At 42.2% G+C, this 21,970-nt stretch overlaps 1 protein-coding gene across 2 annotated transcripts in view; it reads left to right on the top strand.

Moving 5' to 3' along the window:
• The window catches only part of ABHD5 (abhydrolase domain containing 5), a 41,769-nt gene extending 21,526 nt beyond the window's left edge, over window positions 1-20,243 (top strand). Inside the window, exons 2-7 of one of the 2 annotated variants that reach the window (XM_010842148.1) lie at window positions 113-198; window positions 2,735-3,104; window positions 10,034-10,188; window positions 15,174-15,285; window positions 18,205-18,391; window positions 18,966-20,243. In XM_010842148.1, coding sequence (XP_010840450.1) covers window positions 113-198; window positions 2,735-3,104; window positions 10,034-10,188; window positions 15,174-15,285; window positions 18,205-18,391; window positions 18,966-19,055 — 1,000 coding nt within the window. In that variant the 3' untranslated portion in view covers window positions 19,056-20,243. The remainder of the gene's footprint in view (window positions 1-112; window positions 199-2,734; window positions 3,105-10,033; window positions 10,189-15,173; window positions 15,286-18,204; window positions 18,392-18,965) is intronic. The other variant, XM_010842151.1, reaches the window with a different exon arrangement.
• Window positions 20,244-21,970: the final 1,727 nt, after the last annotated feature.

The raw sequence follows: 21,970 nt of genomic DNA, 5'->3' as shown, positions 1-21,970 counted from the left end.
GCTTCCTCATCACACAGTGAACTTTCTATTCTGCTTTTCTTCTCCCTGGGCAACAGTTGGGAGTTGAGAATAGCATGAACTCACCTCTTTGTATTTTGTTTTGATGCTCTAGGTCAGGATGGCTAACTGGTTGGCTTCCCACATGGTGCCCTACATCAACCTCACACCTTAAAGAAGCTGAAGAGAAAATTTTAAAATGTAAGGTTTTCTTCTTATAAGTGAACTGAGCCACTTACTAAAATAGGTCCAATATACTGCATTGTCTTGAAACTGAAGATAAGATTCTATGGTGTGTTAGTTGTTGGCAAAAGAACTTTTTTTTTCCTTTTTCATGTCATCAGTAAGTGTGTAAGTGTGGAAAGAAGGCAAGGGTTCTCAAACCTTTTGTCTTGAGGTCCTTTTATACTCTTTAATTAAGAAGTACCCCGAGGGTCTTTGTTTAGTGGTTATAGCTATCAATAGTTACTGTATTAAAAATTAAAACTGTATAAATTAAACTATGATAACTTATCAATTTACTTTAAAACCCTAGCAATAAATGCAGTTTAAATAACGTTTTCTAAAAATAGCTACTTTCTGAACAAATGTATCAAGACAAGTAACATTGTTTATAAGTTTACAGATCTGTTTAATGTCTGGCTTAAGGTAAGGCCCCTGGATGCCTATATGTGCTTCTGCATTTAGACTGTTGGTCATCACTTACCATGTGTTCTCTGGAAGGCTCCACTGTATACCCATCAGAGAATGAGAGTGGAAAAGACAGGTAAAGTCTGAGACTGTTTTGAAAATAGTTTTGACCTGGGAAAGCCTCCCAAAAGGGTCCCCAACTCACCAGAGGTCCCCAGACTGTGCTTTGGGAGCAGCCTGCAGGTGCTGCAGCGCAAGCAGCCTTGTCTATTGGAATAGATAGTGGAGTATAGCCATGTAACCTGGTCTAGGCCCAGGGCTGCAGCCGGGGCTTACAGGATCTTGGGCAAGTCCCTTTTCTCAGTCTTCTAGTTTTTGCCTGTAAGAGGAAGTGGCTGTGTTGATCCTTAGAATTCTTTCTGGTTCTAGGATTGTAGGATTCTTTATGTTGACATTCATAGTAGTATGGAAACTTTTTTGTTTTTGTTGTTTTTTGTGAGTGCTGAAGTTTACCCAAATGTGTACTCTCAGAATATTCCTAGGTATCTGTGGATATACTTTCAAGTAATGTTGTTTACTGGGCAGTTTTGTTTAGAGGAGGAGGTTAAGTGGTGTACATCTGTGATTATTGTATATGTTTGTGCAGATACTTACACCTATTTTTTATCTTCTCTGCCACAAATGAATTTCGTTGTAAATTTGAATGATTCAGGAATAAGTGACTGTAACTGGATATATCCCTGGAAGGGGACATTTAGCCTTTTTACATGTATTTTTAACATGAAACTCCATTAGGTAATCTTGTTCTCTCCAAAGCTGGGAAGGTTGTCATTGTGGTTTACTAAATGAAAAAATTCTTGTCAGGAGATGTAAAAAAAAAAAAAGGCAGGAGCACTAGGCACTCATTTCATGTATCTGATGAACATAATGATTTCCTCCTGCTAGGTTCTAGGGCTGCAGATAGGAGAATTGGCCCCTGCTCCAATGTCAGACACAGGAGCACCAACTAATACAGTGAGATGAGCTCTCATAGAGGTCACAGGTAGTTTTTATAGGAATACTCACACAATGTCTGTGTTCAGAATGCCAGTGTGGTTGGGCTTGGCACTAACACCAGCTCACCTCCCTCTCCAGACTGCTGTCATTTCCCCTCACTCAGGTAACGTGGACTTTGTTAATATTCTCAACAAATGCTGGGTTTCCCTTTTGGCCACCATGTGGGGACGAAACCGGAAATGATTTCTCAGGTTAAACGAAAGAGACTTGCGGTTCTCCACTATTTGTCTACTGTAGACATATATGCACAAATCCTTAAGGGATATATCTAAAGTGTAGCTGTTCAGTTGATAATGTGGGGTAAAAGGATTTCAAATTAGTTCCATCTTTAGTCAGTTTGGGGGGAAATTTAAAGTATTTAGTCCTGTAGCACTGAGGATAAGAAAGATGTTTTATCTACACAACTGTGATTATTTATTTTCTCTGGAGTATTTACTTTTGAGGATCTGAACTCAGACTACCTAGCACTCCCATTGAAGAGTTCCTGCCATGCCCTGTGATCTTTTTCTACTAAACCTTGTGGTGACTTCAGATTTCAACACATGTTCAATACGCATACTGTTAATCCTTCCCTAAATTCATGATGACGTTTTAGGAAAAAGTATTTCTTTTGAGTCTGACTTCAATCTTTAATGCTTAATCTTCAAGTGTTCTACACATACAAGGTACTATTACTTTGTTATTGTCGGTAAAGCCACAGACCTTAAAATAATGGATTCAGTGACCACTGTGTCCCTGTCTAGCACCCTCCACTGATGGATGTGGAAGGAAGTCCAAAGAGCTAATATGACTTGCCAGGAAACCTAGGACACAGGTACTTGAGACTTGTCTGAGATAGCTCTTCCTACGAAAGTGTGAGATATGGTCATTAAGAATTACTTGGTTCAATAAAATGTGTACATTTTTTTTTAAGGGCTGACATAATAAAGGCTAAAATCATGTAAATGCATACTAGGTGGTTCCTAGATGATTAATTTCCCGTTGCTCTGAGACTACTCCCCTTCTCAGAAGTCGTGAGGCTAAACAATTTCTCTTTCTATGTTTCTGTTAGGTGTCCCCTGCACATACAAAAAAGAACCTGTTCGTATATCTAATGGAAATAAAATATGGACGCTGAAGCTCTCTCATATTTCAAATAAGACTCCGCTTGTCCTCCTCCATGGTTTTGGAGGAGGTCTTGGACTCTGGGCACTGAATTTTGGCGATCTTTGCACCAATAGACCTGTCTATGCTTTTGACCTGCTGGGCTTTGGACGAAGTAGTCGACCCAGATTTGACAGTGACGCAGAAGAAGTGGAGAATCAGTTTGTGGAATCCATTGAAGAGTGGCGATGTGCCCTTGGACTGGACAAAATGATCTTGCTTGGACACAACCTAGGTGGGTTCCTGGCTGCTGGTTACTCACTGAAGTACCCATCCAGGTGAGTAGGGGTGTCAGAAGAGAGGCACCCAGGCATCCGTTTCCAGTTCCCCTCTTTGGTGGTGGTTGGTGTCTGATCCTTTGAAAACAGACATTCTCTTAAAGGACCCTGTAGGTCGAACAGCCACAGCTGATGGCCAGTTTAGTAGCAGAAATAATATTGTCAGGTTTTCCTGTTATATCTGCTACGTAGGAGGCTTGTGAAAGGACTTTGTATTTATTAGAACATACACAATTTAAGCCACAAGTAAAAACTGTTGTGCTGTTATTATTTACAGTTATTATCATCATTAGACCTATGGATCCAGCAGGCTTTTCCTAGTCTTTTCTAGGTTTCAGGAAGCAGCAGTAAGAAACCAGAGAAATTAGAACACATAGGCTCTCGTGCTGTCTTAAGGCTTAGAGGAAATCACTTAACTCTAAATTTTAGTTTCCTCATCTCTAAGCTACAGAAAATATACCCACATTATATCTTGTAGCATTTTTATTCTACTGTGCCCTAAACTTTATTGCTATAGAATTTTTTTTCCAGAGTCATTCAATTAATGATTGTTTACTTCAGAATCTTTGTAGCATCTCCTCCTTCCTTTACCATATTTTCTTATGCTGTTTCCTGTTATTTATGTTGCTAATCTGAGAGGGATTGGGGGCAGGAGGAGAAGGGGACAACAGAGGATGAGATGGCTGGATGGCATGACTGACTCGATGGACGTGAGTCTGAGTGAACTCCGGGAGTTGGTGATGGACAGAGAGGCCTGGCGTGCTGCGATTCATGGGGTCGCAAAGAGTCGGACACGACTGAGAGACTGAACTGAACTGAATCTGAGAGGAGGTCACATTGGAGTGCCCAGAAAATTGAAGCAAAGCTCATTTTTGTTTTGTTCATCTTTTTGGAAAGAAAACAAAAAATTGTCAACATTTTTGTGTTGCCAGTGTGTTTTTCCACTGGAGGAATGGACTAATCCGGAATTGTGACCGACTTTGAGGCTGACGTCTGTGAATGGGGTGATGGTCATTTTCAGAGTGTGTGGGGGCGCCTGTCAGGCCGTCCCATTGCATAACTGCAGGTGCTGTTGACACAGCGCAGTCCTCTCTGCTGGAGGGTAAAACAGTTTTGCTAACTGGTAGGTCTGTGTTCTCAAAAGAAATCCAGATTCCTTCTTCTACTTGGCTTTTTGGGATTACTGTCTTTTATCAAGTCCTACTCTCAGTGATAAACAACTGCCTGTATGGGGAAGAGTGACTACTCTTCTGGTGTAAGGCAACATGGTTATCTGTGGAGGCTGGGCTTCCTCTGTTTCTGGTCAGGTATTTATTTTGCTTTTATTGGAGTGCCATTACTTTACAGTGTTGTGTTAGTTTCTGCTGTACAACAGTGTGAATCAGCTCTCTGTATGCATATATCTCCTCCCTCTGAGTCTCCCTTCCCCCGCACCCCGCTTCCCAGCCCTCTGGTCATCACAGAGCCCTGAGCAGAGCACCTGGTGCTGCACAGCGGCGCCCCACTCGCTGTCTGTTTCACATGTGGCAGCGTGTGTGTATCAGTGCTGCTCTCTCAGTTCATCCTACCCTCTCCTTTCCCTCTGTGTCCACAAGTCCATTCTTCTTGTCTGTCTTGTGGTATTTATTCCCTGGAGGTAGGACATGGCACTCAGTGGGCCAGGCTCTGGTCATGAAGCCATATGTCACAGGTTCCTGACCCTTCATGGCTATCTGCCATTTAGGTCACTTGGTGAGATTTTCATTTGCAGTTGGGAAATGCTCTGAAGAAATAAGATGCTTCAGTGATTTAGAAGGGAATAACCACTTGAAAACCATCTATAAAAGAGAATAAGGGAGCAGAACAAGTATGTAAAATAAAGCCAGTGATCCCTGCGTTGAACTGACTACATTTTAGAAAATGATTCTTGAATGTTTGTGCCTCATAAATGTGAACTACTGTATGAGGACCAAGAACCACTAAGTATTAGCAATGGATGAATGAGAGAATGCTTGAAATAATTAGCAGGTTTAAATTGGCTGATTGCTGCTAAATATTGAGTGAGACTCTACAGAATATGTTGGATATGAAGGCCTATATTTTTTACTGTGTAAAAATTGCATCTTGAAACACAAGTGGATTTCACAATAACAAGGTTCTTTGGGTTTTCAGAGATCCCAAGTCATGAGTGAAGGCAGTGTGTTTTTTCTGATTACTGTTAATGGTCCCTACTGGTGCCAATTGCTTACCTTACAGAAATTTTTCCTCCTCCATTCTGATGGAGCAGATTAGTTCAGATTTACATAGAAGATCTGATGTTATGGCTAACTGAACAATTCAGCAGATTCACAGATCCAGACGTAGTTAAACACAAGAGATGGCCACCTACATTTGTTCATAATTATAGCAGGCTCACAGTCAGTGAGGTTTAGCAAAGTTGCACTCATACTAAACATATGGGTGGTCGTCAGGGTCACCGTCTGTGTGATCTGAGAGGTTTTACCTGAGCCAGAAAAGCTGCTGGGTGGCATATATGTATTTCCTCTGGTGCAGTAGAGTAGTCTGTTTTGTATTGTAAGGAACTACCTACTCTAAATGTCACTTATCCAACTTTAACTTGATCCAAGCACCTTTTTAAAAACTTTTGTTTAATTATTTTGAGAGAGAGGTACAGAGATTCCATATGTAATCCCTGTTCTTACATGTGCATGGCCTCCCGTACAAGGACCATTTTTATTATGCTGTCATGAGTTTAAAATAAATTTTTGCATTTCACAAAGACTTTGGTGGGAGGGTGAGAGGAAGGGGAAAATGGTCTAATAGAGACCAAATGAAATTCAGTTAATTTCCTTCACTCATTGTGCATCTTGTCTTTCTTTTTTTTTTTTGAGTGGACTTTGAGAATACCACTTTCTGCTTTGCCGCCTCAGGTATGACAGATATAGTTTTCATCGTTTTTCTCCTAAGAGAACCACACACAGCTCTTTAACTTCTGTTGTTTCTATGCGTGGAGAAAAAAAACACAAAGACAACATTTTTTTTACTTACTGGGACTTAAGTCCCAATCTGTATATATTAATCCTGTCTTTTATGGGCAGCCCCGTTCTTTCATTCTTGGTTTATTTTTATAGGATGGTTTGGGGAAAAGAGCAAAAATTCCTAGATTAAAATACTTGTTTTGGAAGGATTCCAATAATAGAGAACAAGTAAAAACTGATTTTTTCCAGTTTTTGGTACATTAGGTCAACCTGTGTGCTTGATCTCTATGAGCAGCGGAGTGCCTCTGTCCATAAAAGTTGTTCTACCTTGTGGCAGTGACCCCATATATTTCCCAGATTCTTGATACTGATTATCAAGAATCAGTAATCAAAGATTCAGCAATTGTGATACTTCATGTAAAAGTACCTGGCTAAATCCTCCATTGAAATACCAGTGTTGAATGAAACACTCTAACATTATAATCCAGCAGGTTGTGTGTGTTTAAATAATGTTGAGTGACTTTGTGTGCCTGTAAGGCTTACAGTGCATTGGGGGAAGAGACAGAAATAACCACATGAGTAGCATGGCAGCTGTGAGATCTCTTAATGAATACCTGGCTCTGGCTCAGGGTCCATTGTGGTCCTCTAAAGTACAACTGCAGCTGACGTGGAGGTCTCAAAGGAAAGTAGCAGGAGAGCATTCTAGGCAGTAGGGACAGAAATCGCAAAGGCCCTGTGCTAGGGGGATCCCTGGGCCATTCTGGAAGAGCAGTGCGGTGGATGGGCAGAGAAGTTACGAACTGACTAATAGATTATTCCATATGGAGGCACAAACCCCATGTTCCTTCCCCAAAATGACCTTAGTTCATTTCAGTCCTCGTACCATGATGTGTAATAATTAGACAGGTTGCCTGTGATTTTACCTGTAGATTGGTGTGCTGTATGACAAGCAGGAAGCACTGTGTGAGGTGTCCTGGGCTGCCATGCTACACTACAGAATCTTCATCAAGCAGCGTCCGAGCACCGTAAGGTGGCAACAGAGGGAGAGTAGAGTAAACCAGCAAAAGTAGCCAAAGATACCATCTCCTTTCTTATATCTCTCTGTTCCTTTTTAATTTTCTTTTACTTCTGGCTCCTGCCACTCAGGATCCCATGGGCTTCTCTGGTGGCTCAGTGGTAAAGAATTCATCTGCCAAGTAGCAGAGATCCAGGAGACAGTTTGATCCCTGGGTCAGGAAGATCCCCTGGAGGAGGAACCAGCAACCTGCTCCATTCTTGCCTGGAAAATCCCATGGATAGAGGAGCGTGGCAGGCTATAGTCCACAGGGTTGCAAAAAGTTGGACATGACTTAGCAACTAAACAACAACAACTCAGGATCCTGTACAAAGACAGTCTGTTTTTTATAGGTATTTGTTATAAACTAAGGAAAAGGACACTATGAAAACTTTTATTAACTTAGAAAGTGTTTAGCAAAGAGATCATTCCAAGTCACAACAGAATAGGTTACATCTGGTCTTTTTCACTCAAAGGTTTTCAAATCATCTTGCTTTTGATCTTGCCTGGCTGTCTCCTGACCATGTGGAGCTGGGCTGAGCATTTCTTATTGGTTCCTCTTGAGATGAAAGACTGAGTGTTCTATTTGACCCAGTTAGAGGCATTTAAGTTCATTGTTCTGTGCTCCATCCTTCCCTCAGTAGCTTGTAACTAATGGGAAATACCTGGGGTAACTGCATCTTGAGAATGTCTCCTTTGTGTACTGACTTCTTTCTTGTCCTTTTCCTTGTTTCCTAGTACGTCCTGTAAACTCCTTTGTACATTTTGGTTCTGGATCTGGCTGTTTTGTTGTATTATTACTGGCTGGTGGCTGACTTATGTCACATGAATGTCTGGTTAGTATAGCGTTGTTGGCATATAGGCTCAGCTGTCCCATGAGCATGTTGGAGCAGGTGTTACCTACGTCTTAGGCCTGGAGGCTGTAATCTGGTCATCATCTTCAGACTCAAGACCTACTGTAATGACTAAGCTGGAGAAGAATGCTTCTTTATGTTTTGAAACTGATGAACTGTTCTCTTGTTCCTGCTTTGCTGGTTCTTTGTTTTTCTTGCAGTTTGCATTAGTCTCTGAATCTCGATATAGATGTCTGATAAGCTGACTCATATGCTGTCTGGCTAGAACCATTCTTTAAGCCTAGATGTGAACTGACAATCCCATCAAGCTGTCTTCTCTGGGATATTAGAAGGTGGGTTCTGGATTACTATATGAGTTTGGATCCCAGGAAGAGCAATGGTAAAGAAACTACTTGCCAGTGCAGGAGACACAGGAGACGCAGGTTCAGTCCCTGCATCGGGAAGCTCCCCTGGAGACGGAAATGGCAACCCACTCCAGTATTCTTGCCTGGAGAATCCCATGGACAGAAGAGCTGGCCGGGCTATAGTTCATGGGGTTGCAAAGAGTCGGATGCGACCAAGTGACTGAGCACTCACACACACATACATTAAAAGTAAATAATTGTCAAATGAGTCAAATGAGTCACACAGTACATCTCAGCTTTCTTCTCATGTCATGAGATGAAAGATGGGGCTGAGTATTCTCCAAGAGTCCATGGAGCTCTATGCTCTGGGTCTGTTCTCTGAAGCTTTCTGTCTGAGAAAATGCTGTCATAGCAAAGTACTCATTACTAACTAATCTGTGCTGACACAAATACTAAAACTTTTTATTATTTATTTATCTATTCTGGCTTTTCTGGATCTTGGCCGCTATGCGCGCTTTTCTGTAGTTGCAGCGAGCAGGAGGTACTCTGGTTGCCGTGCGTGGGCTCTTCATTTCAGTGGCTTCTCTTGTTGTGGAGCACAGGCTCTAGGCACATGGGCTCAGTAGTTGCGGCGCACGGGCTTGGTTGCTCCGTGGCACGTGGTATCTTCCCAGACCAGGGATTGAACCCATGTCCCTCTCATTGACAGGTGAATTGTTGAGCACTGGACCACCGGGGAAATCCAAAAATAATAAAACTTTTTGCATTGGGAATAATAGCTATCTGTTCCCATATTCTGGTTTCTTTACGTTTCTATTTCAGTTGGACTTAGGAAAGGGACTTCAGAATCAGTGTCCGTTCATCCTTGGGAGATCTTTGCTGACATCCGTTGGCTGTTTTGGCTACAGTTGATGTGTGGTACTGTGATGCAATCATGAGGACGTGGTCCTGGGTTTCTCTCATCGGAAAGACGCTTCATTAGATGGAAAAATTAAAACTCTTGATGCCGTGAAGCAATTTGATATGAGTTCGAACTGAAGGGGTTCTGTCTGTTTAATCACTAAAGAAGAAAATTAGGAAAGAATTATGAACAGAATCTCATGCCAGGATGTCATGATGTTATGGGTAGGGTACATGCATTCCTGTTCATCAAACTGAAATCCCAAACTAGGGGGTGTATTTTTGGCCCATAGTATTATTTTTATGTTTGTGAAAAGTTCATTCAAAGTCCTTTTGAATCCACCCAAAGTCCTAATGCTTGTTAAACTTGTAGAATGATTTGGCTCATAGGAAATAACTATTTTTGGTGCCTGGTTATTTTATGAGTGTAGTATTAATCTCTAGTCATTTCTGCAGTGTCAACATTGAGGTATATGGAACCGTATCATTTGCCAGAGTGTAGCTTAAACAACAAATACTGTCTTTTCTGATTCTCAAGAATAGTTACAGTTATCATATACCCTCTCACACATCCATTATTATCTGTATTTAGATAGATTAAATATGAAGCCCTCCTTCTACCAGACACCTCTCAAATTCTACCGAATCTCATCAGTTCACATATAATAAGAGCGAGAGGTAGCCTGTTCAGTCCTCAGTTTTCTCTTCAATGCCAGGTGTTTGAAGGAGGTTCATTCTACCTTTTTATAAATCATGTAAGTTCTTTCTAGTCCTAGGGTGAATTTGCCAAATGATCTTTAGTCTGTTCTTTCCCGTACAGGGTTAGTCATCTCATTTTAGTGGAGCCTTGGGGTTTTTCTGAACGACCAGACCTTGCTGATCAAGAGAGACCAATTCCAGTTTGGATCAGAGCCTTGGGAGCAGCGTTGACTCCCTTTAACCCTTTAGCTGGCCTCAGGATTGCAGGGCCGTTTGGTGAGTGCTTTTATACCTGTATCCTGTGTGTGTGTTTGTGCCCAGTCACTCAGTTGTGTCCCGCTTTGTGACCCCACAGGCTGTAGCCCACCGTGCTCCTCTGTCCATGGGATTCTCCAGGCAAGAATACTGGAATGGGTTGCCATTTCTTTCTCCAGGGGATCTTCCTGACCCAGGGATCAAACTGCATCTCTTGCATCTCCTGCATTGGCAGGCAGATTCTTTACCACTGTGCCACCTGGAATGCCACATATCTGTATCCCTGGAGAGCACAATGTTTATAGAGAACAACAGAGGTGTATTTGCTGAACTACCATTGTTAGTTAAAATCTTGAAAACAAAAACAAACCTTACTTTTTCTCCTCCTCCTCTAAAAAATACCAGTCAATGCCTAAAGATGACTGAAACCAGGCTCCTCTCCTCAAAGAGGAATCTTTTTATGGTAAACATTACAGATAATTAGCAGGCAGTTCAGTTCAGTCGCTTAGTCGTGTCCAACTCCTTGCGACCCCATGAATCACAGCACGCCAGGCCTCCCTGTCCATCACCAACTCCCAGAGTTCACACAAACTCATATCCATTGAGTCAGTGATACCATCCAGCCATCTCCTCCTCTGTCATCCCCTTCTCCTCCTGCCCCCAATCCCTCCCAGCATCAGAGTCTTTTCCAATGAGTCAAGTCTTCACATGAGGTGGCCGAAGTATTGGAGTTTCAGCTTTAGCATCATTCCTTCCAAACAATACCCAGGACTGATCTCCTTTAGAATGGACTGGTTGGATCTCCTTGCAGTCCAAGGGACTCTCAAGAGTCTTCTCCAACACCACAGTTCAAAAGCATCAATTCTTCGGCGCTCAGCCTTCTTCACAGTCCAACTCTCACATCCATATATGACCACTGGAAAAACCATAGCCTTGACTATACGGACCTTTGTTGGCAAAGTGATGTCTTTGCTTTTGAATATGCTATGTAGGTTGGTCATAACTTTCCTTCCAGGGAGTAAGCGTCTTAAGCTAAGGATAAGGTTAGGCGACCTTGAACATTCTGAAAAAAGCCAAGGCAGGGATGTCACAGGTAGTGTATTTACTAGCCTGGGGCATGGGAGGAAGTGATCTGTTGGGGAGTGTTTAACCAGCTAATGATATCCAGCTGACAGGTCACAAAGCCAGACCTAATCGATGACCTGGGATAATAACCATCACTTAGATTCCTTTCTTGCCCTATAATGTTAGTGTTAAGAAGATAAAGTCGTTCTTTCCTACAAAGATTTGGGGGAAGTCTCTGATTTAAGTTCATTTCACTCTCGACTCCTCTGTCTCAGCCTCACTCACCTCGTTGTCATGGATGGTGACAGTCTGCACCTCTGCCTTTCCCTCTTACGGCTTGTGTCAGTGAAAAGGACTTTAGGCTGGAAGTAACAGAAGACCTCAGCAGCCTAAAGCAGAAGGCCTTTTATTGTTTTCTTAACAAGCAGTCTGGAGGCAGGTGGTTTTAGCGTTTTTTTCTCGAAGCTGGCTCCTTGGTGAAGGGTCTGGGTCTGCGTATGTGATTCTCTTGACCTTTTACCTCACAGTTCAGCAGTTGCTATTACAGACAGCGTCAGCTCGTCAAGCAGCACTATGAACAAGAAGGGAAAGCATAAGGCTCTATGTCAGGGAACAAGGTCTCCCCTAGGAGCCCCAGTAGGCTTCCCCATGTGTCTCTGCCCACCCCTGATGTTCTTCCATCAACCAAGAAGACTCTTCTGTGACTGATCAGTCAGCCTTCATTTATTTCCAGGGGTTCGAGTGAGGGGCCTGCTTTCCTGGGCACGTTGTTGCCTAACTGACACACGGAAGTCAGGTTCACTTAGCAGGAAAAGAAGATTGACCTGGTGGGTGGGTGAGGGTGTGGCAGCAACTTCTGTGTAGGTGGCTGCAGACTCTGCCACCCTCTCTGCCCAGGCCCAGCCCCTCCTTGTCCCAGTGCCATCCCTTTGGGGTGTGGAGAGCAGCAGGATGCAGGAATGAGAAGAGGGCATAGAGAATGATTTGGTGACCATGCCACATGCCCTCAGTACTGATGTAGATAACCTCTCTTCACCAGTCCAGTTCAGTTCAGTTGCTCAGTCGTGTCCAACTCTTTGTGACCCCATGGACTGCAGAAGCCAGGTCATCACCAACTCCTGGAGCCTACTCAAACTCATGTCCACTGTGTTGGTGACGCCATCCAACCATCTCATCCTCTGTCATCCCCTTCTCCTCCTGCCCTCAATCTTTCCTAGCATCAGGGTCTTTTCTAGTGACCCGGTTCTTCACATCAGGTGGCCAAAGTACTGGAGTTTCAGCTTCAGCATCAGTCCTTCCAATGAACACTCAGGACTGATTTCCTTTAGGATGGACTGGTTGGATCTCTTTGCAGTCCAAAGACTCTCAAGAGTCTTCTCCAACACCACAGTTCAAAAGCATCAATTCTTTGGTGCTCAGCTTTCTTTATAGTCCAACTGTCACATCCATACATGACTACTGGAAAAACAATAGCTTTGACTATACGGACCTTTGTTGGCAAAGTAATGTCTCTGCTTCTTAATATGATGTCTAGGTTAGTCATACCTTTTCTTTCAAGGAGCAAGCGTCTTTTGATTTCATGGCTGCAGTCACCATCTGCAGTGATTTTGGAGCCCCCCAAAATAAAGTCTGTCACTGTTTCCATTGTTTCCCAATCTGTTTGCCATGAAGTGATGGGACCAGATGCCATGATCTTAGTCTTCTGAATGTTGAGTTTTAAGCCAACTTTTTCATTCTCCTCTTTCACTTTCATCAAGAGGCTCTTTAGTTCTTCTTCGCTTTCTACTATGAGGGTGGTGTCATCTGCATATCTGAGGTTGATAATATTTCTCTCGGCAGTCTTGATTCCAGCTTGTGCTTCTTTCAGCCTGGCATTTCACATGATGTACTCTGCATATGAGTTAAACAAGCAGGGTGACAATATACAACCTTTATGTACTCCTTTCCCGATTTGGAACCAGTCGTTGTTCCATGTCCAGTTCTAACTGTTGCTTCTTGACCTACATACAGATTTCTCAAGAGGCAGGTCAAATGGTCTGGTATTCCCATCTCTTGAAGAATTTTCCACAGTTTATTGTGATCCACACAGTCAAAGGCTTTGGCGTACTCAATAAAGCAGAAGTAAATGTTTTTCTGGAACTCTCTTGCTTTTTGATGATCCAGCAGATGTTGGCAATTTGATCTCTGGTTCCTCTGCCTTTTCTAAATCCAGCTTGAACATCTGGAAATTCACAGTTCACATAATGTTGAAGCGCCAGCACGCCTCATCCCAGTAGGGCTCACCAGCTTAGGTGTCAGGTCCTCCTTTGATAAGCTGCTTAAGAGCTTTAGAGGTCTGAAATGTAAATGGATTTTGCTTGATCATAGCTCTACATGTAGCAGTAATGGGGCAAGTAAAGGATGAGAGGAAATCAGGAGATAGTGACGGGGGCTGGAGAAGGCCGAGGAGGGACCTTTCATGCCCTCTGCCTCCCGTTGGTGCTCACACAGGGTGAGAGGGCGGTATAGAATGTCTCCTGCATCATGAGAATCCTTGGTGGAGCTGTGTGGTTCCTTCAGAGAATCAGGGAGGCAGGTGAAGGAAGGAAGACCTTGCTACAGTAACGGGAAGTCGTAGCAGAGAGGGAAACCAGCCAGTCCTTGGGCCCTAGAAGGAAAACAGTGACTTGAGAAAAGGTTCCTACTCTTCTTCCTCTTTCCTCTGGGGCCCTGCTCCTGCCTCTCACCTCAGGGGTGGGGCCGTGGGAGCCACTGTGGATGACTGTAGTGGGCAATACTGCTACTGTGCCAAGCAGAAAGTCTGAATGCATTTTCCCCAGAAATATTTATATCCCAGTTTACTTCATTTGACTTCCCTTGTGGCTCAGATGGTAAAGAATCTGCCTGAAATGCAAGAGGCCCGGGTTCAATCCCTGGGTCAGGAAGACCTCCTGGAAAAGGAAATGGCAACCCACTCCAGTATTCTTGCCTGGAGAACTCCATGGACAGAGGAGCCTGGAGGGCTACAGTCCATGAGATCACAAAGAATCGGACACAACTGAGTGACTTTCACTTCACTTTACTTCATTTAGATGCTGCTGCTGCTGCTGCTAAGTCGCTTCAGTCGTGTCCAACTCTGTGCGACCCCATAGAAAGCAGCCCACTAGGCTCCTATGTCCCTGGGATTCTCCAGGCAAGAATACTGGAGTGGGTTGCCATTTCCTTCTCCAGTGCATGAAAATGAAAAGTGAAAGTGAAGTCACTCAGTCGTGCCGAACTCTTAGCAACCCCATGGACTGGAGCCTACTAGGCTTCTCCGTCCATGGGATTTTCCAGGCAAGAGTACTGGAGTGGGGTACCATTTAGATGCTAATGTGTTGTAAATGTGGAGAAGATACAAATTATTAAGTTAATTTTATGGTATGCCTTGTTGTATTCACCTGCCTTGTTTAATATAATTTATTTTCCTACAAAAACAAGTCTTAGGCAACTGTTTTTGACCTCCTGAAGCATATCTGTAAGTCAGTATATGACAGTGTTTCATTCGTATTGTAATCTTTCCTTAGGGAACTTGAGAGCAATTTCTAGGATCTGTGCTTTTTTGAACCTAAAGTGCGTATTTGAACATATGCCTAATGTAGCATTTAATATTTATTATAGAAGCAAACACTGAAATCTTCTCTTGTTTAGTATCATTTAGTGACTCAATCGTGTCTGACTCTTTGCAACTCCATGAACTGTAGCCAGCCAGGCTTCTCTGTCCTTGGGGTTTCCCAGGCAAAAATACTGGAGTGGGTTGCCATTTCCTTCTCCAGGGGACCTTCCTGACCCAGGGACTGAATCTGCATCTCTTGCACTGGCAGGCGGATTCTTTACCACTGAGCCACCAGGGAAGCCCCAAAATCTTCTCTACTATTATATAAATTAATTACAACTTAAAATGTTTGTTTTCTATTATATAGGTTTAAGTCTAGTACAGCGTTTAAGGCCTGATTTCAAACGGAAGTATTCTTCAATGTTTGACGATGATACAGTGACGGAATACATCTACCACTGTAATGTCCAGACTCCAAGGTAAGGGTCTCGATTCTAAATCTACTGTGTTTGTGTTTTAGACTTTCCTTTTTTGAAAATGTGTGAACAGTCCAGGAGATATTTATCAGTATGTAAATGACTCAATTTAAAAGGACAAGTAGTTCTTAATTTGCTCATCTATTCATGGAGAACCTGTGATGTAAAACACTGTACTGGATTCTGATGAGAGATTAAAAAGTCAGATGTACTTTCTTCCCTTAAGGGGCCCATGGACAAGTTGAAGGAAGTCTTGGTCTCTGGCGTCTTATTAAGGTGACCAGAGTTGAGAGATCATAAAGAATTTCAAATAAAACAGTGTTCTCAAACTGAGTATGAATGTTGTACAAAAAAGGAGCTCTGGTGTAAACAAAAGTAAATGGTCTTCTATACCATAGATCTTCTTAGAACCATTTATTATTCCAAAGGGTTTTACATCTTCCGGCGTGTGGCAGAGACAAGGCAGCCTTTTCAAGTTCATTTGCTGATGGCACCCTTCTGTACACAGCACCTCTTCAGTACTGTGCATCAGCCTGAGATACACTGAGAGCGGAGAGGGGATGGGGAGTCTATATTAATTTTGACAGTGATTAGGAGAGAGAGCATAGTAGCTAGAGGAAGCAAGAGAGCCAAGCAAAGATATAGCTTATTTAAAAGAAAAAAAAAAAAAAAGACTTCTAGATGTCAAATACAAGGTGCCAGTGGAGAGAATGGAGCTTGAGAGTCTTGAGGAGCTGGGAGGAGCCCTGAAAGCAGAGCCTAGAGTCGGTATGGAGAGAATCAAGAACGGAGTGTGATGGTGAGAGCTCTGATTTCCATTCTTCTTTCTGTACCAGAATTGTTGAAGTAGTTTATCAGAAATGTGGTGTCTGAACCCTGTCTCTGAGACTGATTCAGTGGTTCTGGGCTGCATCTTTACCAGACGCTTCTGATGATTCCAGTAGAGGTGGGCCATAGACTATACTTAAAAATATAAAAATGGTTTCTCATCCTTTCTAATCCAGACTTGGGTGAAAGGCTGAGAGGTGAGATGCAGAAATAGCTCCTTCCCTTTTTTTTTTTTCTTTGCCTCTCTCACTCATCTCAGGGCTTCTCTGATGGCTTAGATGGTAAAGAATCTGATGCCAATGCAGGAAATCTGGGTTCAGTCCCTGGGTCAGGAAGGTCCCCTGGAGAAAGAAATGAGAACCCACTCCAGTATTCTTGCCTGGGAAATCCCATGGACAGAGGAGCCTGGTAGGCTACCTTCCATGGGGTTGCAAAGAGTCAGACACGACTGAGCAACTAACAGCACTTCTCTCAAAGAATATGTACACCTACTTTATTAAAAAGATTGAGGCCATGAGAGCACTGGAGGTATAGCTGTAGCTTCCATCTTTTTGATAAAGTTATAGGTTGTCTGCCAAAGGGGAGGGAGGCTGCAGAGGTTTGGAGTCTGCAAGTGATTGATGTTTTGTGACTCACCAGGCACTTCACTTGGGTGGATTCAGTCTGAACACTTCACTGCCTTGTCCCAGCAATCGTTAGTGGCCTGTTCCAGGGAACTCATCTGTCTTCCTGTGTGGTTTCAGTGTTTTGTTCTTCACCTACTCACATTTCACAATCACGTGTGCCCATGTAGGCCTAGTTTGTGGCCTATCCTGTGGTGGAACTTGAATTCACAAATGGCCATTCACGAGTATGCCTAGTACCACAAAGAGACCAGAGAAGTGACCGCAGAGTGGATTTGTCTGAGGAGTTTGCCAGACGTTCTGTATTCTTTTATGTGACGCTCAGTCAGGTGTGGCCCACACGAGAGGACATAGGAGACGCTCAGGAGAACAAAGTTTAGTATACTCACAGGTCCTGGAGCGAGGTCACTGAGGAAGGCTCACAGAAGATGCAGCAGGTTCTGATCAGGTGGCAGAAGACAGGCGTGAGGGGAACTCCAGGAGGGAACCTTTACTGGGTTCTGCGGGAGATGCAGGCAGTGCAGGGTGGGCAGCGTAGGATGGACTGCTTAAGTTATTTCAGTGGGCTCTAAGATATCCAGGTGGTTTCTAGTTGTTTGGCACCTGGCCCTGGGATGACTAAGGCAGAGGAACATCACCTCCTGGGATGTTCAGGCCAGACAGAAGAGGCACAGCTCCATGTTAGTTAGTTTGCATATGAAGGGGTGGTCCCAGCTGAGTCCTTTGGTATCTCTAAAAATAAGTTAACCCCAAGAGGCAGTCTCTTCCCAGCCAGAACAGTTTTTAGGGGGACTTCCCTAGTAGTCCATTGGCTATGACTGCATGCTCCCAAGCTCAGGTTCGATCCCCGGTCAGGAAGCTAGATCCCACTTTCCACAACTAAAGATACCAAATGCTGCAGCAAAGATTGAAGATCCCACATACTGCAACGAAGACCCAGTGCATCCAAATAAATAAATATATATTTGTTTTTTTAAAAAAGGTTTTCAAAGGTGTCAAACATCATAATATGCAGAAATTTAAAATATGTAACAATTCACAAAGAATACTTAATCTGAATTTGTTCTTATCTTGGTGTTGATGTTGCCATTGAAGGTAAAAAGCTGGTGTCATGAACCTGTGGAGAAGCTGCCTTGTGAATAAGTTAGAGTGGGGAAAAAAAAAGTATATTTCTACTCTCCCCAAAGGAAATTTGATAATTAGGGACTTAGGGTTACATGTTTTGATTTGGAGGAGGATCATTTTTTGTAAGAGATTTTTTTTTAGAGGTTAAAACATCCTTCTTTATCTAACAAAAAAGTATATCTTCTGTGAGGATGGTTCCTTACACTTCCTAGTAAATTATTTTCTGTGCAAGTTGCAGTCTTTCTTAAATGGGGGAGAATCTGAATATGAGTGTGTTTTAATAGAGGTGAGGGTGTGATGTGCACTTATCCCCCAGAATCATGCATGTGATTTTTCTCTCTTTAAGTGGTGAGACTGCGTTCAAAAACATGACTATCCCTTATGGATGGGCAAAAAGGCCAATGCTCCAGCGAATTGGCAAAATGCACCCTGACATTCCAGTTTCCGTGATCTTCGGCGCCCGATCCTGCATGGATGGCAATTCTGGCACCAGCATCCAGTCACTACGACCACAGTCATATGTGAAGACGATAGTAAGTGTGTGATGTAGTTTTGGTTCTCAGTTGCACATGAAGTCTATTCTATTACCTTTGCTTTCATTGAGCCCTCTGGTCATCCCTGTGCCTTCACATCTTGGTCAGAGACCTGTAGTCATGTGTGATGGGGGCAGGGTTTGATCCAAACAAATCTTCGTGTCCAGACAGCAAATCACCATTCTTGGGGCCTTGTCAGTCCTGGAGCCACAGCATCTCTAAGGTGGGAGAGACCAAAGGAGGGACAGACGGGTCCAGTACCATCTCTCCCACCTCCCAAGGCAGCACATTCTCACCTTGGCTAGTGTTTCTGTCCGCCCTACTGTTAAAGATCAACCTAGAATGTTATTTTTGCATCTTAAAACTTTAGTAAGATTCACTGGATTTTCTCTTTATTCTCAGATCCTTTATTTAATCAAATATATACTAGTCACTGAGGATTAGTATTGCTTTTTCTTTCCTGTTTTATTCATGTATAGCCGTTGTCAGTTTCATTGCTCAGTGTCTTTAAGTGTGTAAAAGCATTCTTAAATGCTTTTACTCGCTGACCACCTGACGGCTTTTGGTTTCCTAGGCCATTCTCGGAGCAGGCCATTATGTGTATGCAGATCAGCCGGAAGACTTCAACCAGAAAGTGAAGGAGATCTGTGACACTGTGGACTGAGCACACTGCAGATGATGTGGGAAAGCCACACGCCGACACGCTCCTCAGCAGTAATTTACCGTCTGGGACGCAGAGTAAGGAATCTGACGCGAGAACCAGGCAGTCTTCCTGACTGTACTTTGCACATGTTTTCTTTATGAAGCTGCTCACACATTTAAACCAGTTAGTGCCTTCTAGAGGAATGACTTTCCTTTGTCCTACACAAAATCAAAATATATGAGTCTTCAAATCCAGTAACTGTAATAAAAGGTTATTTGTCCCTCTGCCATACTGAAAAACTGTAATTTTTCAACTGAAATTTTTATTTCTATCTAACTTTGCTAGGTCTGGTACTTTTTATATTGCCATCTATATTGCCAATTTTAACAAGTGGTTTTCTGAGTTTATTATTTTATATACTCCAAAGGTGCACTTTATTTTCCTTGCTTATATATACTGTGTCCAATAACTGATAGAGTTACTCAAAATTCAGTGTTTTTATGTAAAAATTTGTTATTTTCTTAGAATATGTCACTTTGTTTTTGAAATGAAGTATTGAGACAGGGTTTTGGTTAGGAAGATGGAAACTGATTTCTAGTATTGATTTCTCCGAGTATTTCATGTGCTGAAAAACCTTAACTAAAAGTCTCTGCTTTTCTCTCCCATTAATACTGTTATTCTTTTCTGTGAGCCAGGATGCAGCAGAAGGAACAGATTCCCTCACTGAGGGGACATTAAGACTATTACCTTCCAGTAAGCCAATCATATATTTTCATCTAACTCTTACAGACAGGTGCTAAAACTGGATTATATTTTTACCACTAAAATATAAAAATTGGTGGTGCCATTATGTCTCATGGCACCAGAAGTCAGCTAATATTGGTTGTTGTTTTTTTTTTTTTTGGAAGAGTTTTGTGTTGATTAAATAACTTACATACTTGAAGTTATATGACAAACGTTCTGTAAGGTGATTGAACTATGCAACAGTAACTACCATCAACCGTAGCACTTTCTTGCTGTGTTACTACAAGGGATGCTTCTCTGAAACTGTGAAGAAGCTCCACGTGGTACCTGGCTACTACTGAGAAGACCCTCTGCAAAAGAAAATGGCAGAGGGCGGTCACCAGCAAGGCACCTTTGCCTTTTGTTTTGCTTCACGTTGCCGGTCTAGGAAAAAGATGGTTGTGTAAATAAAAATGGTGAACTAGAGCAAACAATGACTTCATGGTTTTGATTGTTGCATTTAAAAAATGATCAATTAGTAAAGTTTTAGCTGTTAGGAAATGAAGTTGATGAACTGTGAGGAAGACCAGTTATTCTGTTTTCAACATTATCTTCCCATACCAAAAAAAAAAAAAAACAGCAAATTTTACTGAAGCACAACAGATAGCTTCCCAGTGAGCAGTTTGTGTCTCTGTTTTGGGATGGACTAGGTTAGGACAGAAGGTAACAGGAGAGCTAACCCTAGCCTGGAGAATAAAAGTAGCGTTTACTTTTTAGATTCAGAACTATTAATGGTGCAAATAATGTGGGTTATTTTGGTATTTTTATTTGACATACTCTCCAGTCTCTGTTCATTTTCCTTTGCTGGGCGAATGGCAGTTTTCAGTTGTCCAAGAAGGTTTCTGCACAGGAAATGTGGTCCTAACCCTTAGAGGGAAGTTACCAGGTTCACTTAAATGGGGCTTCTGGCCACTGATGTTCCAAGTGATTTAGGGAAAAGATGTACCCAAATGTCAAGTGGAACTTATCTTCCTACTGACTGATTTTGCTTTCTTTGAAAATTATTGTCATAATTCTTTTTTTAAAGGCAAATTTTACCTTGGGCTATTGTGTATGTCATTTTGTGACGATTGAGCTAGCACAAAAGTTCACAATCCTTGAGTTCCTGAAAATACAGTGGGTCCTAAATGTTTTCTTTTCTTAAAAGAATCTATTTCAGCATTTGACTTTGCTACATCATGCACAAGGTACCTTATTTTATAGAAAAAAATGTGACTGTGATAGTAGCAGTAGGACCAGTGTGTGTTTTCTTGTCTTTGGTATGGTCCTGTTGGTTTATACTAGTTATCATAGGACCATGGATGCAGTGAGTGTTGAGGGACACTTGTCTACATTCTTCCCTTGTGGGCCTTTCCTTGTGGCTCAGCTGGTAAAGAATCCGCCTGCAATGTCAGAAACCTGGGTTCGATCCCTGGGTTGGGAAGATGCCCTGGAGAAGGGAACGGATGCCCACTCTAGTATTCTGGCTTGCAAAGAGTCAGACACAACTGAACGACTTTCACTTCACTAGTGTCTGCATTCTAAGGGAAGGCTGTTCCACCCCTGGCTTTACCTGTATCCATGTGTCCACTAGTATGATTTCTGTTTTCTTCTAAAACTAGTTTTAAAACAAACTCTAGTTTATCTGGAGTTGGTTTTAGAATATTATCTAGAAGTACTTTTGAAATTTCTCCATTCATATACATCATATATTTATATTTAAAGGGCATACTAGATTCCAATTAAACAAGTCTTTTCCTACATAAAGGTATTGTAAAGAATAAACAGTAATAGCCAGAACTCAAAAAAAGAACAGTACAGAAGGAGGGATAACTCTACTAGATATATATCACACTGTAAACAATGGAGGAAAAGTCCAGGAATTTAGTGTATGATAAAGGAATCATCTTATTGGTGGAGAAAAAGACTTCAAAAAGTGATGTTGAGACAAATGTCATTAACCATATGGAAGATAATAAAATTGAATCCATTTCTCATACTGTACAGAAGGATAAAATCCAAATGGATTAGAGACCCAATTGTAAAAATGAAACCTTCTAAATAACTGGAAGAAAACATACCTGAATTCTTTTGTGACCTGAAAGTGGGGAAAACATTCCTGTGACTGAAAATCCAGGAACAATAAAAGGAGGAATTTATATGTTTAACGAAAA

This window comes from Bison bison, unplaced genomic scaffold (assembly GCF_000754665.1).
Source record: "Bison bison bison isolate TAMUID 2011002044 unplaced genomic scaffold, Bison_UMD1.0 scf7180017864171, whole genome shotgun sequence".
NCBI classification, from domain to species: Eukaryota; Metazoa; Chordata; class Mammalia; order Artiodactyla; family Bovidae; genus Bison; species Bison bison.
The sequence above is the reverse complement of the archived record's forward strand: the minus strand, read 5'-3'. Positions and strand labels throughout refer to the sequence as shown.